The sequence below is a fragment of the Zeus faber genome (genome assembly GCF_960531495.2).
Source record: "Zeus faber genome assembly, chromosome: 7".
NCBI classification, from domain to species: Eukaryota; Metazoa; Chordata; class Actinopteri; order Zeiformes; family Zeidae; genus Zeus; species Zeus faber.
This window is the reverse complement of record NC_137203.1, coordinates 12,300,474-12,319,722: the sequence shown is the minus strand read 5'-3', so window position 1 is coordinate 12,319,722 and position 19,249 is coordinate 12,300,474. Positions and strand designations below refer to the sequence as shown.

Below are 19,249 nucleotides of genomic sequence, written 5' to 3'. Positions count from 1 at the left end.
ATAAGTCATTTTACATTGTTAATAAAACTTTTGTTATTGAATTTTTTCGGGCTCAGTTTCCTCTCTTCGTCGACGTGGTGTAACGCCTCACTTTCTCCACTAGGCGGCCACAGGTGGTCCTAAAGTCGCCTTTAAGGTTGGTTTAAATTTGGGTGCAGAGGACCGGAGCGCACGCTAAGCAGTACATCGCAGGGTTGAATTGTGAAAAAAACGAAATGAACAAAAAATAAACATGTCATTGAATTTATGATTAGATATTACATCGGGGGTAAAATGTTAGGGACCGAACATTTAAATCACATGTAAATGCACTGAACATAATGTGCAGAAAAACATTGACCACGAGTAGAAAAAGAAGCGAGAGGGCAAGGGGAACTGTGAAACAACATAAAATACACGGACATTTTGTTAGATATGAGTCATCAGGAGTCAACTTGAAAACGTTAATTTTATTTGTTGAATTTGTTAAAAAATATATATTGTTTAAGGTTTTCTCAGTTTAACATGTATGTATGTGTGTGTGTGTACAGTATGTGTTGCCTCAACCATTCTGGGTGGGGTTCCGGGTTGGAACCTCACTGGGGCCGGTTCTGGAGTTCGTCCAGGGCCTAATTAGTTGAACGGGTACCCTGAGGTTCCTTGGGCAAGGCGCTGAAGATGAACCCTGTGGCCTGATGGGTTGGATTCCTCCCAACACAAAATAAATGAATGAATTCCCTTGAGCGAGGCGTACTGTACACACAGAAGTCAGCTTGGTCCCTGTAGTGTACACCGACCGCAAGATTTACCCAACTATGCAAAACTGCAGATGGGGTCAAACCCTCAACCTTCCTGGGGTTGAAGTCGATGAGGTACTCTTGTTAGATTGATGAGCATGCCACCTCCCCCAGGGGGTGCAACCTTTGCCTTGCTCAAGGGCATGGTATTACTGATGATGTGACAGTTTCTATTAATAGAAACATACGCGGGGGGGATTTAAATCTTGTCTGATAGCAATATTAATCTTTTAATACATAAACGACCACACAGGGTCATCATTTCATCATTTCTCCAGGAATTGTCTATTTATGTATTTTCATTGTGAGATTTTTTTTCTTTGTGAGTGAGTGGAGAAGAAAATCCCGACATTTTAAAGTCTAATGTAAGTCGGTGCACGCAAGAGTGCGGAAGCTGTGGCCAGACAGTAATGTTGGTCAGGTCAGGCCTATTTTTCCATATGAAACCTCTTGGCTGAAATTTCGTCATGAAAACTGAATTTACGCGAAAAGCTGCGGCCCGCTTACTTAATAAAAACACAATCTTTTATACAATCATCAAAAAGACATTAACAACATAAGACAAAGATGAAGTCGACTCAACTAAAACCAGGATATTCTTTCTGGCAGAAGTACGTTAAAAAAAATTTGATTCAAAATGTGACAATCTGGTGCTTGCAGAGTTCCTGAATCCCCGGAAGCAAAAAGTTCTGAAGGTTGAATTATTTTACCAGTGGTTGAAAGACGTACCTCGTATGCTTGACCTAATTTGAAATATAAACAACCCACAAAATATAATACTCCAGTGGAAGTCTGGCAAATCCTCCATATCTGGCACTCACACCTCTCTACGTCTGCATCATGATTAAGCGGCACACTGTCACACGTGCACACACACACACACACACACACACACACATGCAAGAACACACACGTACACACACACACACAAACACACACACATGTACACACGTACACACACACGTACACACACACACATACACACACACATGCAAGAACACACACATAAACACACACACACAAACACACACACACACACACACACATACACACACGTACACACATCCACGTACACACACACACATACACACAAACATGCAAGTACACACATGTACAAACACACACATACAGACACACAGACACACACATGCAAGAACACACACATACACACACAGACACACACATGCAAGAACACACACATACACACACACACACACAAACACACACACACATACACACACATATACACACACACATACACACAAACATGCAAGTACACACATGTACACACACACACACACACATACACACACACACACAGCACACACATGCAAGAACACACACATGCAAGAACACACACACATACACACACACAGATACAAACATACGTGCAAGAACACACCGTACACACACACACATACACATGCAAGAACACACACAGACACACACACGCACACACACACACACACAGAGGCATTGAGCCAGAGGCAGGAATAGTTTGTCAGCAGGGGCTTGCTTGGCAGGCTGAGCCTCGTCTGGCTTGTTGAACAGAGGACACGTTCGGAAATAGACCGAGAGGAACAGACCACCTCAGACGACGGAGACGACGGACATTTCTACATTTTAGCTCTGGCGAAAAAAACTTCCAAGTTTTTTGTTTTTCTTTTCTCCGGGTGAAGAGACTCATGTCGCTGACCAAAAGGCGCATTTGAGAGTTCTGTGTCGTCTGTAGAGCGTAAACGTTACATAAAATAACCGTCCACCCGAGAGCTCAGTAAACAGACTTACAGACTGCTCCGTGGTTGTAAAACGCTGTCTTATTGGATCGATGAGCAGAAAGACATTTCTCAAATGATAAGGAGAGAATACAGACACCATTTTGGTTGTTGTCTATAAATCCTTTATTGAGTTGTCATAATGTTGATGTGTGAAAAGGAGCACTGTGCCATTGAAAGTGTGTGTACCATTAATGCCTCTCTAATTCAGTACAGAAACATGATTACAGAGCAAGACCAAGAAGGAAGTGAGAGAGGACGAGAGGGAGGGAGGGAGGGAGGGGAGGACAAATGAAAGTCACGGCGTCTCCTCCGCTCTCAGGGCTCGCAGGGCCGGACGGCGACCACCGCCACGACTTCCCCGCGACACCGCCGCAGCCCTGCCTCGCACTCGCTCATCGTCTGAGAGGGCGCCGTCGCGTCGTCGCCGACGCGCACGCACACGCTCATGCCCGGCGCCGTGCACTCCGAAACATCCTTGCAACGGCACATGTTGGTTATGTCTGCACGGACGGACACGAAGGGTTATTCGGGGCTTGTTCTGCGCTTTGTCCGGACCGGACCTCAATGCCGAGATTTGAGAGGGCACCTTGGTTAGTTTCCCCCTCGGTTCCTCCTCCTCCTGTTCTTACCGTTGCAGGCCTCCCACATCTGGCAGCTGCTGCAGGCCGTAGTGGCGCGCGGCGGCCACTGGCAGGCGCTGTGCTCCGCCAGATTGGGGCCCTTCCCGAGACACTGCATGGCGTGGAACTTGCACACGGTGATCAGAGTCGTGCTTTCCTGATGGGGCATGGCGACACACACCCCCAAAGATGATCTAATGACACAACAACGTCATAATCAGTCATTATCGGTTTATTATCAATAAAAATGAATTGTGTTAATACTAACTTAATACTATACTAAAACAAATAATATTACCATCAGGAGCAGCAGCTGATGTTGTTAGACCTTGACTTTCATTAAAAATATATAAATAATAGAAAAATACAAGTGAAATAATAATAATAGTTTTAATAAATAATAATAAAAATAATAATAATAATAATAATAATAATAATTATTATTATTATTATTATTGTTATTACTAATATTATGATATATAATATAATAAATCATAATTATAAATGAAAATAATAAATCAGCAAAAAAGGTAAGACATACGTGCACTCAGGTGGCATTTTACAAACACATTTTCCCCTCGCAGATTTCTCCCATGGTTGACATTGCACAGTGGGAGTGGCGGTTTGAGTTGCTTCGGAAAGAATAGAATAAAAACATGTTTATATGATATGATGCCCTTTTAACGACAGTGACATCTTATCTTTATTTTCCACCCTGAAAAAAAGCAATACATGTACGAAATTGTGGAAGCAATGAATAGTAAAACAGAATTTGGTGGCAGATCTACATTATAATGCATTTATATTTTATTTTACCAGCTTCTGTTTTCAATAGCTTAGATATATATATTTTTTTTTACACAGGCGAAGAGTAGGACACACCTTGGCTACAAGTGGTGGCTGCTGGCCTGGGTGAGAAGCTCAGACTGGGGTTGCAGATCAGCTCGGTCGCGCCGACTATCTGTCTTCTGTCTGGACACGACAGGGTGATCTTCTCCCCAATGTCATAGACTGGCTTCGGCGGAGAAGCGATCACGCCTTCAGACAGCATCGCCGCCTTGCACCTCGAGACTGGAGACAGACAAGTGTGCAGCACGAACCAAAATCACAAATCAATACTCACTACAGTTACCGTTAAATCAGGGGCCGTGTTATTTCAACCTCTGGTTCGTGACACAAAAGCGGGCCGCGAGAGCCCGCCAGGTGTGCCGTGAAAAGAAATTCAAATTCCACTCTAAAAAAAACAAAAACGACGGAAATGAACTTGTTGCGTTGCAAGATCAAATTTGCGAGACAGCACTAATTCATCAGTTCCAGACGGAATAGCAGCTCCAGCGGAACAAGTTTGACTTTGAAAGTGAGGACTCTATGTTATGATGAAAAGTGATGAAAACTTTGACTATTTTTGAGAAATGGGTCCTTGACGACTTGCTCAGCAAAAAGGAGTCGTTCGATTCTCAGACCCACTGTGTGCTCAGATCAGTTGGTGTAAAGCGCGGAGAGCAAGACAGGACTTCCTCAACGAACGAGAGTCCGAAGAGTCTGAAGAGTTCTGAATGGAATTCCCACAAGAATCATTTTATTCTGTCAAATCGATTTATTTCGGTGGAACGGAAGGTGTCAATCAGTCACATCCTGTATGAATTATGTCAAATACCCCGGCTCACCTTGGACTTAAATTTAGTCCTCGTCCTAATCGTCTACGAGTCTGTATTACCATAATTAGGCCATAAATAACAATAATAAGCATAGTACTACATGTTTCGGACGTTTTTGGTGGTTTACAGGGTAGTGGTGTGAGGTGGTATTATTTCATTGTAAAAAAAAGTGTGCAGTGAAAGAAAAAAGGTGGAAACACTGGACTAAAGAGACAAGTTCAGCTTGTTCTCCACAACTTTCTAATCAAAACATCACGGACCTCAACATCACACCTGCGGATGTCAAAAGTCAATTCACTTGTCACTTGTCATTCCTTTTTCCTCTTCCTATGGAACCCTGATAACATGTGAACCGTAATGGGCCCCGCTCAGTTTATTTAACGTGCATGTTAAACTAAAATGAAATCTCCACCTACTGGTACACAATCCGGGGCGGCCGGACCACATCTGATCAGCAACACACTCTATGACGCTGCTTCCGCTCAAATAGTACTCCGGAGTGCACGAGTACTCCGCACTGCTCCCCACGAGGTACACGTCCTGAGGGTTCTGTGGTGCGAAAACAATAACATAAATCAAATCAGGTGACGAACACTGAAATATGGCTCACTGAGTTAAATACAACCGTCGTATTTTCATCAAAAACGCATTCGGTTCGACTGACTGTCGGTTGCAAGACACGGCAGGATGTGTGAGTTGTTTGGGAGCATCGGTTCGGCTTGAATAAAATTAAGATGAGCTGCGGCTTTACCAAAACAAATCCGTTGACTAGAGGAGGCGGGTTTTCACACTTTTGCTTTGGCTGGGCCGACAGGTCAAAGCACTGGGGCTCCATCGTCCTGGAGAGGGATTTCAAAACACACTCGTGAGTCATGGCTGTGGAACGATCCATCAGGTCACTTCTGCCGTTCAGCAGCCGGGATTCAAAACGCTCCCATTTTTCAATCCCTCCTACTTGAAATACTCCAACTCCTGCCCTTCACACTCGGATGTCTCCAGTGGCTTCCCGTTGCAGTGGTGGCCGCCGCCCGCCGGGGTCGGATTGGAGCAGGACCGCCACCGTGTCCTTTGATTCCAGGAACACTGAGTCCACTCTGACCAGCAGGACCAGCTGCCGTGGATCACTCCTTCGGGGGGGTTGGTGGGGGGGGGACACAGAGGCTCGGTGCAAAGATCACGAGCGAAGCGAAGGTTTGCGAAGGTTCAGGACAAAAGCAAATAGACGATCGGACTAATCCTCCCTGCGTTTGTTTGTCGTCCTTATCTCACTCATCATGCTTTGGTGCATTCCCTATTTTCCTCTCCTGGGATTATTTCGTCAGGAAATGTAAAAGTGAGCTAAAATAAGGGGATAAACTATTACTATAGGTATCAATACAATACAGCCAGTGGAGAAGACTGGGACATAGATTATACATTATACAGCATTACGTACAGTCGTGGTTTGTGTTACATTTCATGTCGTGTGGAGTTTTGAACCAATATTTGACAATTAAGAAACACAAGCCTTGCAGAATGGATGTGTTAGAGGATCTTTAAGCGGCCTAGAATGGGGGAATGGGGGCAGAGGAAGTCCGAAATAGAATGTACTGCATGCACGTACTTTTATCTTTCTCACTCTCACAAGTTCTTAACCGGACCGCACTTTATTTTATTTCATCTGTGTTCTGTGAAGCACTTTGTAAGTGCCACATAATAAAAAGTTAGCACTGGGAGCAGCCATTGTCAGAGTGCATTTCTGACAAACCCTACTAATACGCTCAATTAATATTATTGCGCAATTGGATCGCACTTTCTCTGAGCCCTAATACCATCACTGACTTTCCCACAGAGCACCGGCTACAGTGGAAAAGAGCATTCATTCATATATCATTTCTCCTGAGACCCACCCTGCTGGCCCTCCGCTTCGCTCCCCTGCCCGCAGTCCTCTCCACTGGTGCCGGGCTTACAGATGCATTTACAGATGTCTCCCTTCACCACGACCAGGCCGTTGTTCCTGCAGGGCCGGCAGCGGCAGGGGTGTCTCTCTGCCAGGTACTGGTCTATGGCCCGGCGCAGGTACAGCCGCTTCATCCCGGAGCACTGCACCTCCTTCACCAGCTCCGACAGCGGCCGGAGCTGCCGAGACACACATCCGGATCCGGGAAGGGGAGTGAGGGAGGGAGGGGGGTGGGTGGGTGAAAAAAGAAAAGCGTGCGATTTTAACATGAACTGTGTGGAATATGGAAGAGCAAACAGACCAACAAAGTCATCTTCTCTTTCCCCGCACCTTTTTGGTCACGACCTGCGGAGCTGATGAGACGGACGCGGCCCAGTTGCTGAACTTTTCCCAGTTCCTGACGGGATCGCTGAGGTCCATTGTCTCCAGCGCCGCTATGTGCCTGGGGCCCCCTCCAATGGGTTCCACTTTCCTTATGTGGTTGTTCCTCACAAAATCTATCTCACAAAAGCAATCAGGACTAATCAGGGTCTGATTCGGATGTTGCCTTCCTCGGGATTCCAATGTGGGTTTATATATATTTCACATAGAGTATATTCAGGTTTAGGGTCATCTTTTTGTTTTTACCCGCGGGCCTGTCTGTGGAAGAGTGGTCGTCATCCGTACAATCTTCTGTGGTTACGGGGATGAAAAGGTACCACCGTCTGGTAGTGACACATTTATTCATGGTCATTTTGCGCTCAGCTGTGTGAAAGGGGGACAGAGGACAGGAAGTCACCGCTGCCCAAATACAGGACCCTGACCGCAGGTCCCATGTGACAGCTCAAAAGCTGAATGAGAGTTAACGTCAGAGAGCGGTAACACAGGGCGGCGGCGCGTCCGATGGCACAGACAGCGGCTCCTTACAGGAAAGGTTTAGAAGTGTGTTTTTTCATTGCTGTTAATCCATAAAATAGGTCGCAGAAGAAAATCACGACAATGTTGTTTTCTACATCACGCCACCAGTGAACGACAACCAAACAAATACCATTATTATTATTATTATTGCATTATTAAACATTAAATATTTTGTCTTATTTGTATATGACTTCCATTATGTTTCCAATAGAAAGAAAGGTCAGTTCAGCGGATGGGCAAACATGGGCGTGGCTTCCTAGTGTGGGCGATGCTTCTTAATGTGATTATTTTATCTGATTGGCTGTATGCATGAGTGTATCTGATGTGGTGACGAGTAAAAAAAAAAAAGAAACAGAAACACATTTTCACCTTTTACACATCAGCTCCTTTTTCACAGAGAAGAGAATTATGAAATGCACAAGCACAGCGATACGCGAGGCTAGAAAAGAGTGCATTTCACCACGCCTTTAAAGCTCCCGTGGGAGCCTCGAAAAATAAGGAGGACTTTTCTCACAGAAGCGCTTGGCGACTTCTGCGCTGGTGGACGCGACGAGGTGGAAGTGGCCGCCGAGGGTTCCCTCGGAGATGTAGTGTGTTCCGAAGCGCTCCAGGACCTGACGGTACGCCGCGTAGTTATAGACCGCCGGCAGCCTGGCCAGTGCCTTCCAGAACTCCTCAGACAGGGGGAGGTACTGAGGGGCGTTGTTCTGGAACGTAGCCACCTCGATGTTGTTCTTCAACACAAACAGATGCTGGTTCTGTAGACGTACAAAAGGTGTAAGGACTCAACTATAGAACACATAGTGAAATCGGCTTGAAGTTAATCTGATACACAAGAAAAGGCCGAGGAATGCTTCTAGATAGATAGATAGACAGACAGACAGACAGACAGACAGATAGACAGATAGACAGATAGACAGATAGACAGACAGACAGACAGACAGATAGATAGATAGATAGATAGATAGATAGATAGATAGATAGATAGATAGATAGATAGATAGACAGACAGACAGACAGACAGACAGGCAGATAGATAGATAGATGGACAGATCCCAATTCTAAGCCTGTTTCTCCCGACGCACTCTGGTGTAGGTCGTTTCTTCGTGGTATTCGTCTTCGCGTTTGCCCGTCGTGGTGCCCGAGAGGGTCTCAGTGTTGGCGATGTCCTTGGCGTAGTGCCAAAGGCTGGAGTACATCTCGTCGCTGAAGTCGTTCTGAACTTTGACCTGGATGAAAAAAAACAACCCTTGAGAGGAAATAACGCAGCCTTCTGTTTGTAAAGAAGCAGAGTTTTGGTGTCGTCCCATGGTGTAGCCGCTCATGAATCGGGGATAAAAGAGCAGATCCTGCACTTGGAAAAATGTGATGTCATATTAAAATGGAAATCAGAATGGCCTACATTTTACAGAAGACAAAAAAAAAAACAGATGGAAGGAGTCACTTGTCAAGCCAGTTGCAAAATCACAACAAGATATCACAATAATAAAATTGATAAGATAAGATAACACTTTATTAATCCCCAGGTGGAAATTCAGGTGGAAATATAATATAATATAATATAATATAATAAATATAATTCATTCATTCAGTACTCTATAATATAACAACTTATTATATAATATAATAAATTCAAATGCAATATCAGGTTACTTTGGAACGAAAAAAACAACCATCATTCTAAATCCTGAGTACATTTCCTACATTTAGACTCCAGAAACACAATTTAAATTGAAACAGGGCCTTTAAATCAATATATTCTACAATGTAAAAGGGGCTTAACACTTAAAAGTTCAATTTGGGTTGAAGTTCAACTGTTTTATTAATGCTGTAGAGTCTCTGTCTCTTCTGAAACAGTTAAGCAGCCTTTGGGACAATTAACCTCTTAATATCTACTAATCAAGCCAAAATCTCCTACGCAAGTAAATTGATCCTGTCGGACAAAAACAAGGTATGTGGAGACTAATAATAATAATAATAAATAGAGCTGCAGGCAGCAATACAATACATGTTTTGTTTTTTTGTGTAATGCAGCAAAATATACTGAACTTATAAATATAACGTACATTTGAGGTAACATCCATGTAATCTCAAGAATCAAAAAAGAATAAGAAACAATAACAAAAATAACTTTTGTGAGTACTTTTCATAATAATAACAGTAAATACATTTCATTTTAGAAATATATAAATACGTGTTAGTTGTAAAAACGACTTTATTGTATTTTTTCTGTTAATAATCTACAACTGGAAAATTCAGTTTAATAGATTCTTTGTATATATTGTAATGCAGACAACTTTATGGAACTTTAACATTCATTTGGCATTAGAATTATTATGGAAGAATTTGTCATTATTCCAAACACTTTCTGCCTTTTCATAAAAGTTTGTTACGTTTAGGTGTAGGAAAATGTTTATACATGACACTTATAAAAAAAAAGGATCTAATAATTTACTTTAAACTATATCTTGTCATTGTTTTAACTTACCTTGTTGCATTGTAGTACTGGAGTATTTGGAGTCTCAGTCTGGAGTCTCAGTGACGGTCGGTGGCGTTTCGTCTCGTATACGTCAATTAGGACTTATTCACGTCGATTTAAGATAACAGTCGAATTTACTTTATGTATTTGTTGACTTTTTTCCTTGGATAACATTTTCAGTAAGTTACTTTTTCCATGAAAAAAAAACTTTGTGCTATTTCTAATAATAATAATAATAATAATAATAAGTATAATAATAAGTATAATAATTAGTATAATTATAATTTAAAATAATAATATAAAAGGCCACAATCCTGCAAGCATGCTTGAATGACCAACCACGAAGTTGAACTGTGTGACACTCAGGGGCAGCCTGAAGATTTTGAGGTGAAGGCCGCTGTAGATGGTCCGACACTGCCCTCCAAAACTCTTAGTGTTGATCACACTCCCCCTTGGTGTCCCCAACGCCGCATCAAAGCTGGAGAGACCGGGTGAAGATCAGGTTAAACACCTGCTTGTATAAGGTAGAGTGAGGATTAGGGTTAGGTTTAGGGTCTGTGTGTGTGTGTGTGTGTGTGTGTGTGTGTGTGTGTGTGTGTGTGTGTGTGTGTGTGTGTGTGTGTGTGTGTGTGTGTGTGCGTGTGTGCGTGTGTGTCACTGTGAGTGTAGTTGCAGTTTGTAGTCCTGTTTATGTTCATCAAACTTAAAATGATCTGAGAGCAGAATAACTAAAATTACCTTATTTCATATGACTACAAATTCCTTTTTTTCATTTTTGTGTCTTTGAGTTTGATTTATCTTGGGTGCAAGATAAATCGAATTTCTCAATTTCAATGTGCAAATGGCTGGTTATAACTAACGGTTGGCCTATTTAAAAAGTGAAGACAATTTAGGGTGTATGCAAAATCAAACCAACCAAAGCCACTTTAAGCATCTGGAATCCAGAATCATTTATATAAAATAGATTAAAAGGCAATAATTGTTATTGAGCTCATTTGCCATGAATGTGCGCCGATGCAACGTGTAATCTAAGTCAACAAAATAAACTCCAATCAAATATTTTTCACATTATAGGAAAAGGAAAGGTAAGAGGGGAAGCCACTTACCCCAACCCCAGGTTCTCTATGCCAGGAGGGAAGCCAGACACAGTTGGACACACAATGTATCTTTGGAAGGGGTCACACCCTAGTTCATCCGCATTGTCCTCCTCACAGTCCTGATCTCCATTACACACCAGAGACCTGCTCACACACATTCCTATTAAGAGATAGAGAAGGGGGCATAGAGCGAGAGGATAGTATAATTAAATTTAAATGTATTCGTTCATCCTACTCACCCGTTAAAAAGCACCACATTTGATAACAAAAAAGGAAATAAAAAATACACAACTTTAATTTCCGACCTGATCGACAGCGGAACCTGTTTCCACAGCCCTCCTCCAGGGGGCAGCCCTTTGTGGTCTCACAGGCCCGGGTCTGGGTCGGTCCTCCATCACAACGGCTTCCCCAAAACTGAGCATACACCACCATGATGCGGCTCCTTGTCTAAAACATGCAAAATAATTATAATAATAATTGGAACAACAACGACAACAACAAGTCATGTTATGTATGTTTGACAGGTTTCGAAGGATCTGAGGTTCCTGAATCTGTGCTCTGTGATTATTTTCTGGAACATTTGGCGCGGGGACGTTTGGAGTCCGTGGATTACATTTTAAAATGTTAAGTTTCCATGAAATACAAAATACGTTGTGGTATTTCTGTGAGTTATTACCATACCGCGGCGTCTATTCTTCCGACGCCTTGCTGGATCTTGAACTGATCACTCACTCGTACAGTCGAGTGGACCCAACGTGGTCACCAGTTTTTGTGAACAAATGGTTTTTTTTTTCGAAAAAAAATTTCATGAATCGGGAAAAGTAATTAAAGTGACCAAAGCGATAAAATATCAATCGAACAGATCCACAGACATCTACCAGGTAAGAAGGTACATAAATAGACAGATACGCCTAGTTTGTCATCTCTAACCCACTAATCTACACCGCACACTGGACACGGTCCGAATGTACATTCTGTCTCAGAACCTGCAAATTTATAGTGAATAGTATGATGATGTCATAAAGCTTCTTACTGTAAAATCTTATCTCGTTCCTTTTGTTTTCGAACATTGTCGCGTCGGTGACGCACGACCACATGGAAACTTGGGAGTCAGATTTGGTCAGTTTTTCACCAAATTCTGTTCTTTATGTGGATCGATTTGGATGAAAGTTGAACCACAAGATGTTTATAACATACCGGTTCTAACTAGACGTGACCGCGTTCGTAACTTCTGCCGTTGTTCTGTATCAAATAGTTTTAGAATTCAGAGATTTTTCCAAACAATTACAATAGGGGATCCAGCCTGCAGGGCAGCTAAATGTAGCTGCAGGCAGCAATGAACGGCCCGTTTGTTAGAGTTTAACGGACGAGTGTGCTTTGGCTCTCTGTTATGGTGTGTTTTGTGATTGCAGAAGTTCATTCGCTCCTGTTCGCCTGGTTACAGTGTCATTCTATGATCGGGCGGTGTTTGCGGCTGTGGCTGGGTTTCCTACGCCGCAGCTAACTCTGGTTATCATTCTGAAGTGGGGCCGCATGATTATGGCTCAAGTGATCATCGTGATTATTTTAGTAAATATCGTGAGCATGATTATTTATCACGATTATTAATCCATTTTGTGTAACGGAATTATTTTATGGCACTTTGTAAATCAACAGAACACTACCTTCACAATAATACCGTATTTTATGAACCTAAAAATAAATAAACTAAGGTAAGTGGTTTAACTGACTTCAATTGTAGAGGATATACAGTATAATGAAATAAATGATGTGTGGGCTACATATTTTAGTTGTAATTCTAACAAATCTTTGAGGCATCTGGAACGGAAACCCAAAACACAAAAAGAATGGAAATATTTCCAAAACCCATTCATAACAAATATTATTCATAAATTGTATTTTATCTTGTAATATGTAATTGCTTATGGTTATTGTTACCATTAATTGTGATTCAGGAAGTTTGTATACATTGATATCTCTGGAATGTCTAGAAATTCTGAAATTGATGTTATTGGGTTTTCATTTTGTAGAACTTCCTCTGGTGCGTGTCAGTTGTCCTTAGAAGCAAATATATTTCTGACATTTGATACCTTGCACTTTGTTCAATCCAAATGTCTTCTGGTAATACTGTATCTTAATTTTTTTTCAAACATAATAAAGTTTAATAGTAATAAAATAATACCTTTCACTTTGTAACTTTCCATGGTTAAGAGTTTTTATCTTATTTTATCTTTATTTTCCACAATAATGGACCGATCTGGATGGAACTGCCCCGAATACACATCTTATTCAGACTGTCTGTGGGTTCGTCGGATCCATGACATCCATGAAGTTCTGACGTCTGTTACAACTGCACGTGCCGCCATCTTGGTGAGGACCCGGTTGTTGACAATCACTAGACTACAATGCTATCATGTGACCTGTGCGAGCCGTCATTTGGACGCACGTTGTGGCAATAATAAAAAATACAGTATTTTACTTAATTATTCCACAGTAATGGACTGATCTGTTTCAAACTAGGACGAGGGCATGTCGGAACTGCCCCGAATACACATTTTATTCATCTTGTCTGTAAATGTGGCGGATCCATGACATCCATAGACCACTGACGTCAATTTTTCATTAACAATAGCAATAGGGCTCCCGTCCTACTGTTATATATAATATATAAGTATTGTATGTATTGTATGTATTGTAATGTATTGTATTTATATTGGTGTATAACTACACCTGAGATCATCTGAGATTACCTGTCAATAAAAGTAGCTGAGTAACTGTTACCCTGACCTGTAACTTGGTGCAGGCATCACACTCAGACCACTCTCCATAAGGACCCCATTGGCAATTAATTATCTGGACACAAAGTCTTGACAAAGACAAAAAAAAGAACAAATGATTTAAAGTGAAATAGTATGGTCTTTGTATCATGAAATAGACAGATACGTATTTATCAGAAACAGCCTTACACTCCGGGAGTAAACAGAAAAAAGAGCAGCCATGGCAGATCCCAAAGACACATGCGTAAAATCCTCTGTAAGTAAGAGAGAGGGGATTGATCAGAGAGCGACAGAGTAGAAGTATAAGTAGTGATGAAAAGAATTTGAAACGTGCAAAATATTTGAACTAAAATCCATCACTGAAATCCCTCATCCTTTACAACTACCCTCAAAAAAGTCCTTTAACTACGTGGAATTAAACCTGGCGTTCTTACCTGCATGGTGAGAGGGAGTCACTGAATGGCTCTAAACAAGCCTGAACTCCTGATTTTTCCCGAGCTTGATTCCTCAGGATGTGTTCTGTTCTGACGAATTCAGTTTTTCACTCTTGGAGCTCCTAAAAAATGTATGTGTGTGCGTGTGTGTGTGTGTGTGTGTTTACGTCTGTGTGTGTGTGTGTGTGTGTGTGTGTGTGTGTGTGTGTGTGTGTGTGTGTGTGTGTGTGCCTGCGTGCGTGCGTGCATGCGTGCGTGAGTGTGTGTGTGCGTTTATATGCAAAGACAAATATGTGTGGTCTCTGGTTAAATCTCTGGTTAATGTTTAAAACCAGATCATGAACTGCCAAAAGCTCAGTTTGAACCAAAAACCACCGACACAGTCACATTCAAACTGAACGTCAGCACCAGCATGTGTGCAAGAAGACTCTTTGAAATGAGTTTAGAGCACCAGAGTCTCAGATAAACATACTTTATTTACTTACAGCAACTTATTACCCTCATCAACTCATCGAGTTATTACTGATATAAAAAAAGAAAAGAAAAAGTAAATTACTACACGGGTATGGTTTCATTCATTTTTAATTCCCTTCATGTCCAACCCCAAACAGCAAAACTTGAAAGAAGCAAATTCATCATGAAATGTGTTTTAGTAAAGGACAGCCTCCTTTCTGCACATACACCAGCACATCAACCCTTTTTTGGGTCCTATTATTATTATTCTGGAGAGGGCGGCACTAATTATATTCATTACAATTAATGTTTGGTCCAGTAAGCAACACGTTGAGGCTAAAAAACAATCAAAACTGACCACATTGCACATTAACTGCTGCATGTCAATTTGAGCATCGCCTCGGCTACTTTTATCATATCGCAGAGCATGGAGGGAGCTTAAAATGGAATATATGGAAATGGTGATATATTTGAAACGTATCTAAGAATTTATTACAAAAAATAGATCAATCAAATATCAAATTGTCAGCCCTGGAAATGTCCCTGGACCCTGTGCGCATATCGAGTGAGGTGTCACGGCCCCTAAGACTGAGATTGTCTGACGTCAACTGCAGGACGGCCCAGTCGCCCTGTGGTCACCATCAAGGCGCCGAGGAAGGGAATAAATAAACAGAACCCGGACCGGTTATTAAAATGCCGGATTCAAGAGACCTCCAAAGGTGCGAGGCCCCTGCTGTGGCCTTCTGCGAGTCAAAGAGTCAAGTTTGCCCCCGCGACCGCCTCGTAAACTAGGAGGCCGTCGGCAGCTCTCTGCAGCTGCACTGCATCCAGCAAACTGTGGAGGGAGACAGAGAACTATGTCCTCGCAACCACGGCACCGTTCAACACACGAGCGCCGGCCATCCTTGAAAGTGCAACCTGAAATGACTGTAAAACTGACTATCTCAAACAAACCAACAAAAAAACCCCTCCATACTCCGTAACCCAACCCCAGGACAGAAGGTGGTCTTTGTTGGTGGGGGCTTTGTGAGAGGGGGGTGGGGTGGGGATGGGTTTGGATTTCTTCCACTAAATCCATCACCAGCTTATATATGTTATTTTTAATCTCCACAGAGAGGCAGCACAATCCTCCCCAAAATAGCGCGAAACATCTTGCAGCTAAGCCCAACACTCCCTGGCGCCTAATGAGAAAATATTTCAATATGTTTCCGTGTGAAAACATCTGCGTCTGATATCTTTTCCAGGTCAGATTGTTTGTCAAATTTGATCCGTCGCTGCTCAAAAGTTTGAGGCGCAAATTAGTGTCCCCCCGGCAAATTCCGGATGTCATTCTGACGCAGCTCCATTCACATTGAATTGCCAAATGGCTCCTTTGACCCGAGCCACGATGACATTTGAGAAATGAGAATATATTTCCTTGCTATATTCGAATGGATCAAGCAAACAATTTATGTCACTGCACACCCATCCGCTCTGTCACTGACAAATGGCCCTCCATCAGGGTGAGATTCTCCACTCTGGATGGGGATATTTCCTTGTGTTTCATGCAGCTTTCATTTTTGGGATTTGGCAAAGTGACAAGATTGAAGCCTGCATTTTAACAATCCTTGGAATATTATCTAATGTAATCATTATCGCATGGGGCAATGAGAAACTACTTTCTAAAACAATTTACAGTGAACTTCTGATTAAATGTGTCCAAATAGCATTATGATTCAAATACATCTGAATTACTGGAATGAAAGATCATATTATATATAAAGTATCACCAAAATGAGGAAGCCAGTTATTGGATGGAGGGTGTGTGAATTACCCTGAGAGACTAAACTAAATTGGTTTCTATTTGCTAAATGTCTCAGCTCGTGTACATGAGGGAGACAAGACGCTGGACCTGAGGTTGGATAAACATTTCGGTCGGTTAGTCGACCGTGCCCTTCATTAATACTATTCAGAGGGTGCCCACAAAACCATCTTTGAGACCATCTGCCCTGGAACTCTGCCAACAGACCTCAGTCTGTAAGCCTGTGTGGAATAGAGAAAAGACATTGTTGGTGAATGCAATTTTCATAAATGATATTTAATGTTATATTACCATCAGAAAATATATAAATATATATATAAACAAACTATAACTATTGCAGGCTAACAGTATCATACCATTACTGTACATGATAGCAGGTAGACCAGAATATACTGTACTTAACTACACACAAGATTAATGGGTGCATTTACATTTTTATGCTTTTATTTTTATTTTCTTTTATAGCTAGAATGTTGTGCCTTATGTAAAGCACTTTGAATTGGTACTTGTGTACCAACTGCTCCCCGGGCGCCGCCGCGTGGGTGGCAGCCCACTGCTCCCACATCTGATACTAGGGTTGTTGATGCAGAGAACTAATTTCCCCACGGGATTAATAAAGTATACATTACTATTATTTTTATTATGAAATGTGCCAAAGAAATGAACCTGCCTTGCCATTATTGGATCATTACAGGATGTTGCACAAATGACCCTGCATTAGCGAGTGTCACAGTGATGTCGGTATAAAGACAGGGTGATTAAACCTTTGGATATTCCGCAAACCCCAGCAATAATGGAACTCCACTACAAGCACTTGAGCACAACCAGTCATTCCGAGTCATAACAAGGTCGGCGTCCCCGCACCCCATTGTTTGCCGTCACCATCCTCAGACCATAAATATTCCTGGGTGAGCTGTGTAGGTGCAGCAGCCAGACACGGAATTGCAAAACACAGTCTCGGCAAGGTCACCCTGGGTGCTGCTGCCCACCCGCCTCCGTGCCCATCACCGTGGTAACAGGACGAATCCGGATGCTCCTCTGAACAGACGCACGGTTTGAAATAGTGGTCTGTTGGTTCAAAGGCTATAAATACACCTTTGGTTGGATCAGCATCAGCTTTTGTTTTTATCCCCCTTATAGAGAAAATAATGGATGATACAGAATTAGGCAAATTATTAAGCAATGATAAAATCACATATAATCATTCAATCTTTTTTTAATCAAACAATTCTATCACCATTCAATCAATCGATCACAAAATCAAGGCGAGGAAGAGTAGTATACAGACATTGAAGCTTTATTTGTCATTTTCCACTTAGAACAGAGTCACTTTCATTGTAACAGACAATAGTTTGACCTTTACAACAACAAATGACCCCATTTCACACCAGATATGGCAGTACAAGAACAGAGAGGCAAAGACGACAGATTGGACTGGGAAGTACGACGAGTCACTTTCATTCATCCTGTGTCCGTACGGGGCAGCAGTGGAAGAATGGAGAGTACTGTAGGTGTCTAAAGGGTTTCGCATTCTCTACAAGCGCACAAGCACCCACATTCTGGGACTGGCATTACACATGGGAGTTACACAGATGCCTAAACCTCATGGATGCAATGTACAACAAATTGTTTATGTAGAAATCCCCATGCAAAAATTTTGGATTAAAAAAAATAAACATGACAAAAAAAAAAAAAGAATATAGCAACAGGAGAACTCAGTTGAAATATTTCAAACGGATCTGAAGGACTCTTGGCAGTTATTAAAATAAGATACAGTTTATTGGCAGTAAGTTACTTTATTGGCAGTAAATTGCAATTGAAGTATTTACAAGCTTTTCACAATATATAAAACATCTTTCGACAGATACCCACACTGATATTTTTGCAAGATTAGATTCAACTCTTTACAAATCATAAATTAACATCAACAACTTAGGGTACAGTACAAATATTATGCTCTCAATACTCACTCGGTCGATAGTCTTTCGATCAGTTGAAATGATCAGAAATGGAACAGTTACTCACGTGACATACGTACATTCACAAATTCAAATTCAAAGTTTTTTTTGTTTTTTTTGAGGGGGGGGGGGTTCACATTGATGAACTAGACAACAATGTCTACACAATAAACATTCTCTGCAATATATGCCACACTCATCATAAATTGTTTAATTTGCTATATTAGTGCATAAGGTCTGACATGTGGCAATTTGAAATTCTTCTTTCTTCCCACAAAACACAGGATGCAGAACAACTGAAATCTAGTATAAACTCATTTAAAATTGTATTTCAAAACATACTTTAAAACAACAACATCCTAAAATGTCTACTAAAATCGTCCTTTTTTTCAATTATTTTCATACAAAAGTATGTAAACGATAATATATAAAATTCTATTAATTGTAATTGTCTTCAAATCAAATAAAAAGCGTATATAATAAACGCATAACAAACAGCTTCAGTAAACAATTAGACCATTAAACAATTAGAATATGACATTTTTTGCTATTTACTGAGCGAAAGAGAGGGAGAGATTGATA

General features: G+C 41.5%; 1 protein-coding gene across 1 annotated transcript; it reads right to left on the bottom strand.

The window, feature by feature from the left end:
- Positions 1–2,869: 2,869 nt before the first annotated feature.
- Positions 2,870–14,461, bottom strand: c7a (complement component 7a; the record flags this gene model as incomplete). The annotated part of the gene is made up of 17 exons (XM_080004189.1): positions 2,870–3,054; positions 3,184–3,368; positions 3,716–3,806; positions 4,057–4,245; positions 5,249–5,381; positions 5,584–5,671; positions 5,788–5,959; positions 6,722–6,950; positions 7,102–7,268; positions 8,183–8,426; positions 8,754–8,897; positions 10,487–10,625; positions 11,254–11,404; positions 11,550–11,691; positions 14,032–14,110; positions 14,211–14,275; positions 14,456–14,461. The coding sequence occupies 17 exons, from the start codon at positions 14,459–14,461 to the stop codon at positions 2,870–2,872; spliced, it is 2,409 nt and encodes an 802-aa protein (XP_079860315.1).
- Between the last annotated feature and the right edge of the window lie 4,788 nt (positions 14,462–19,249).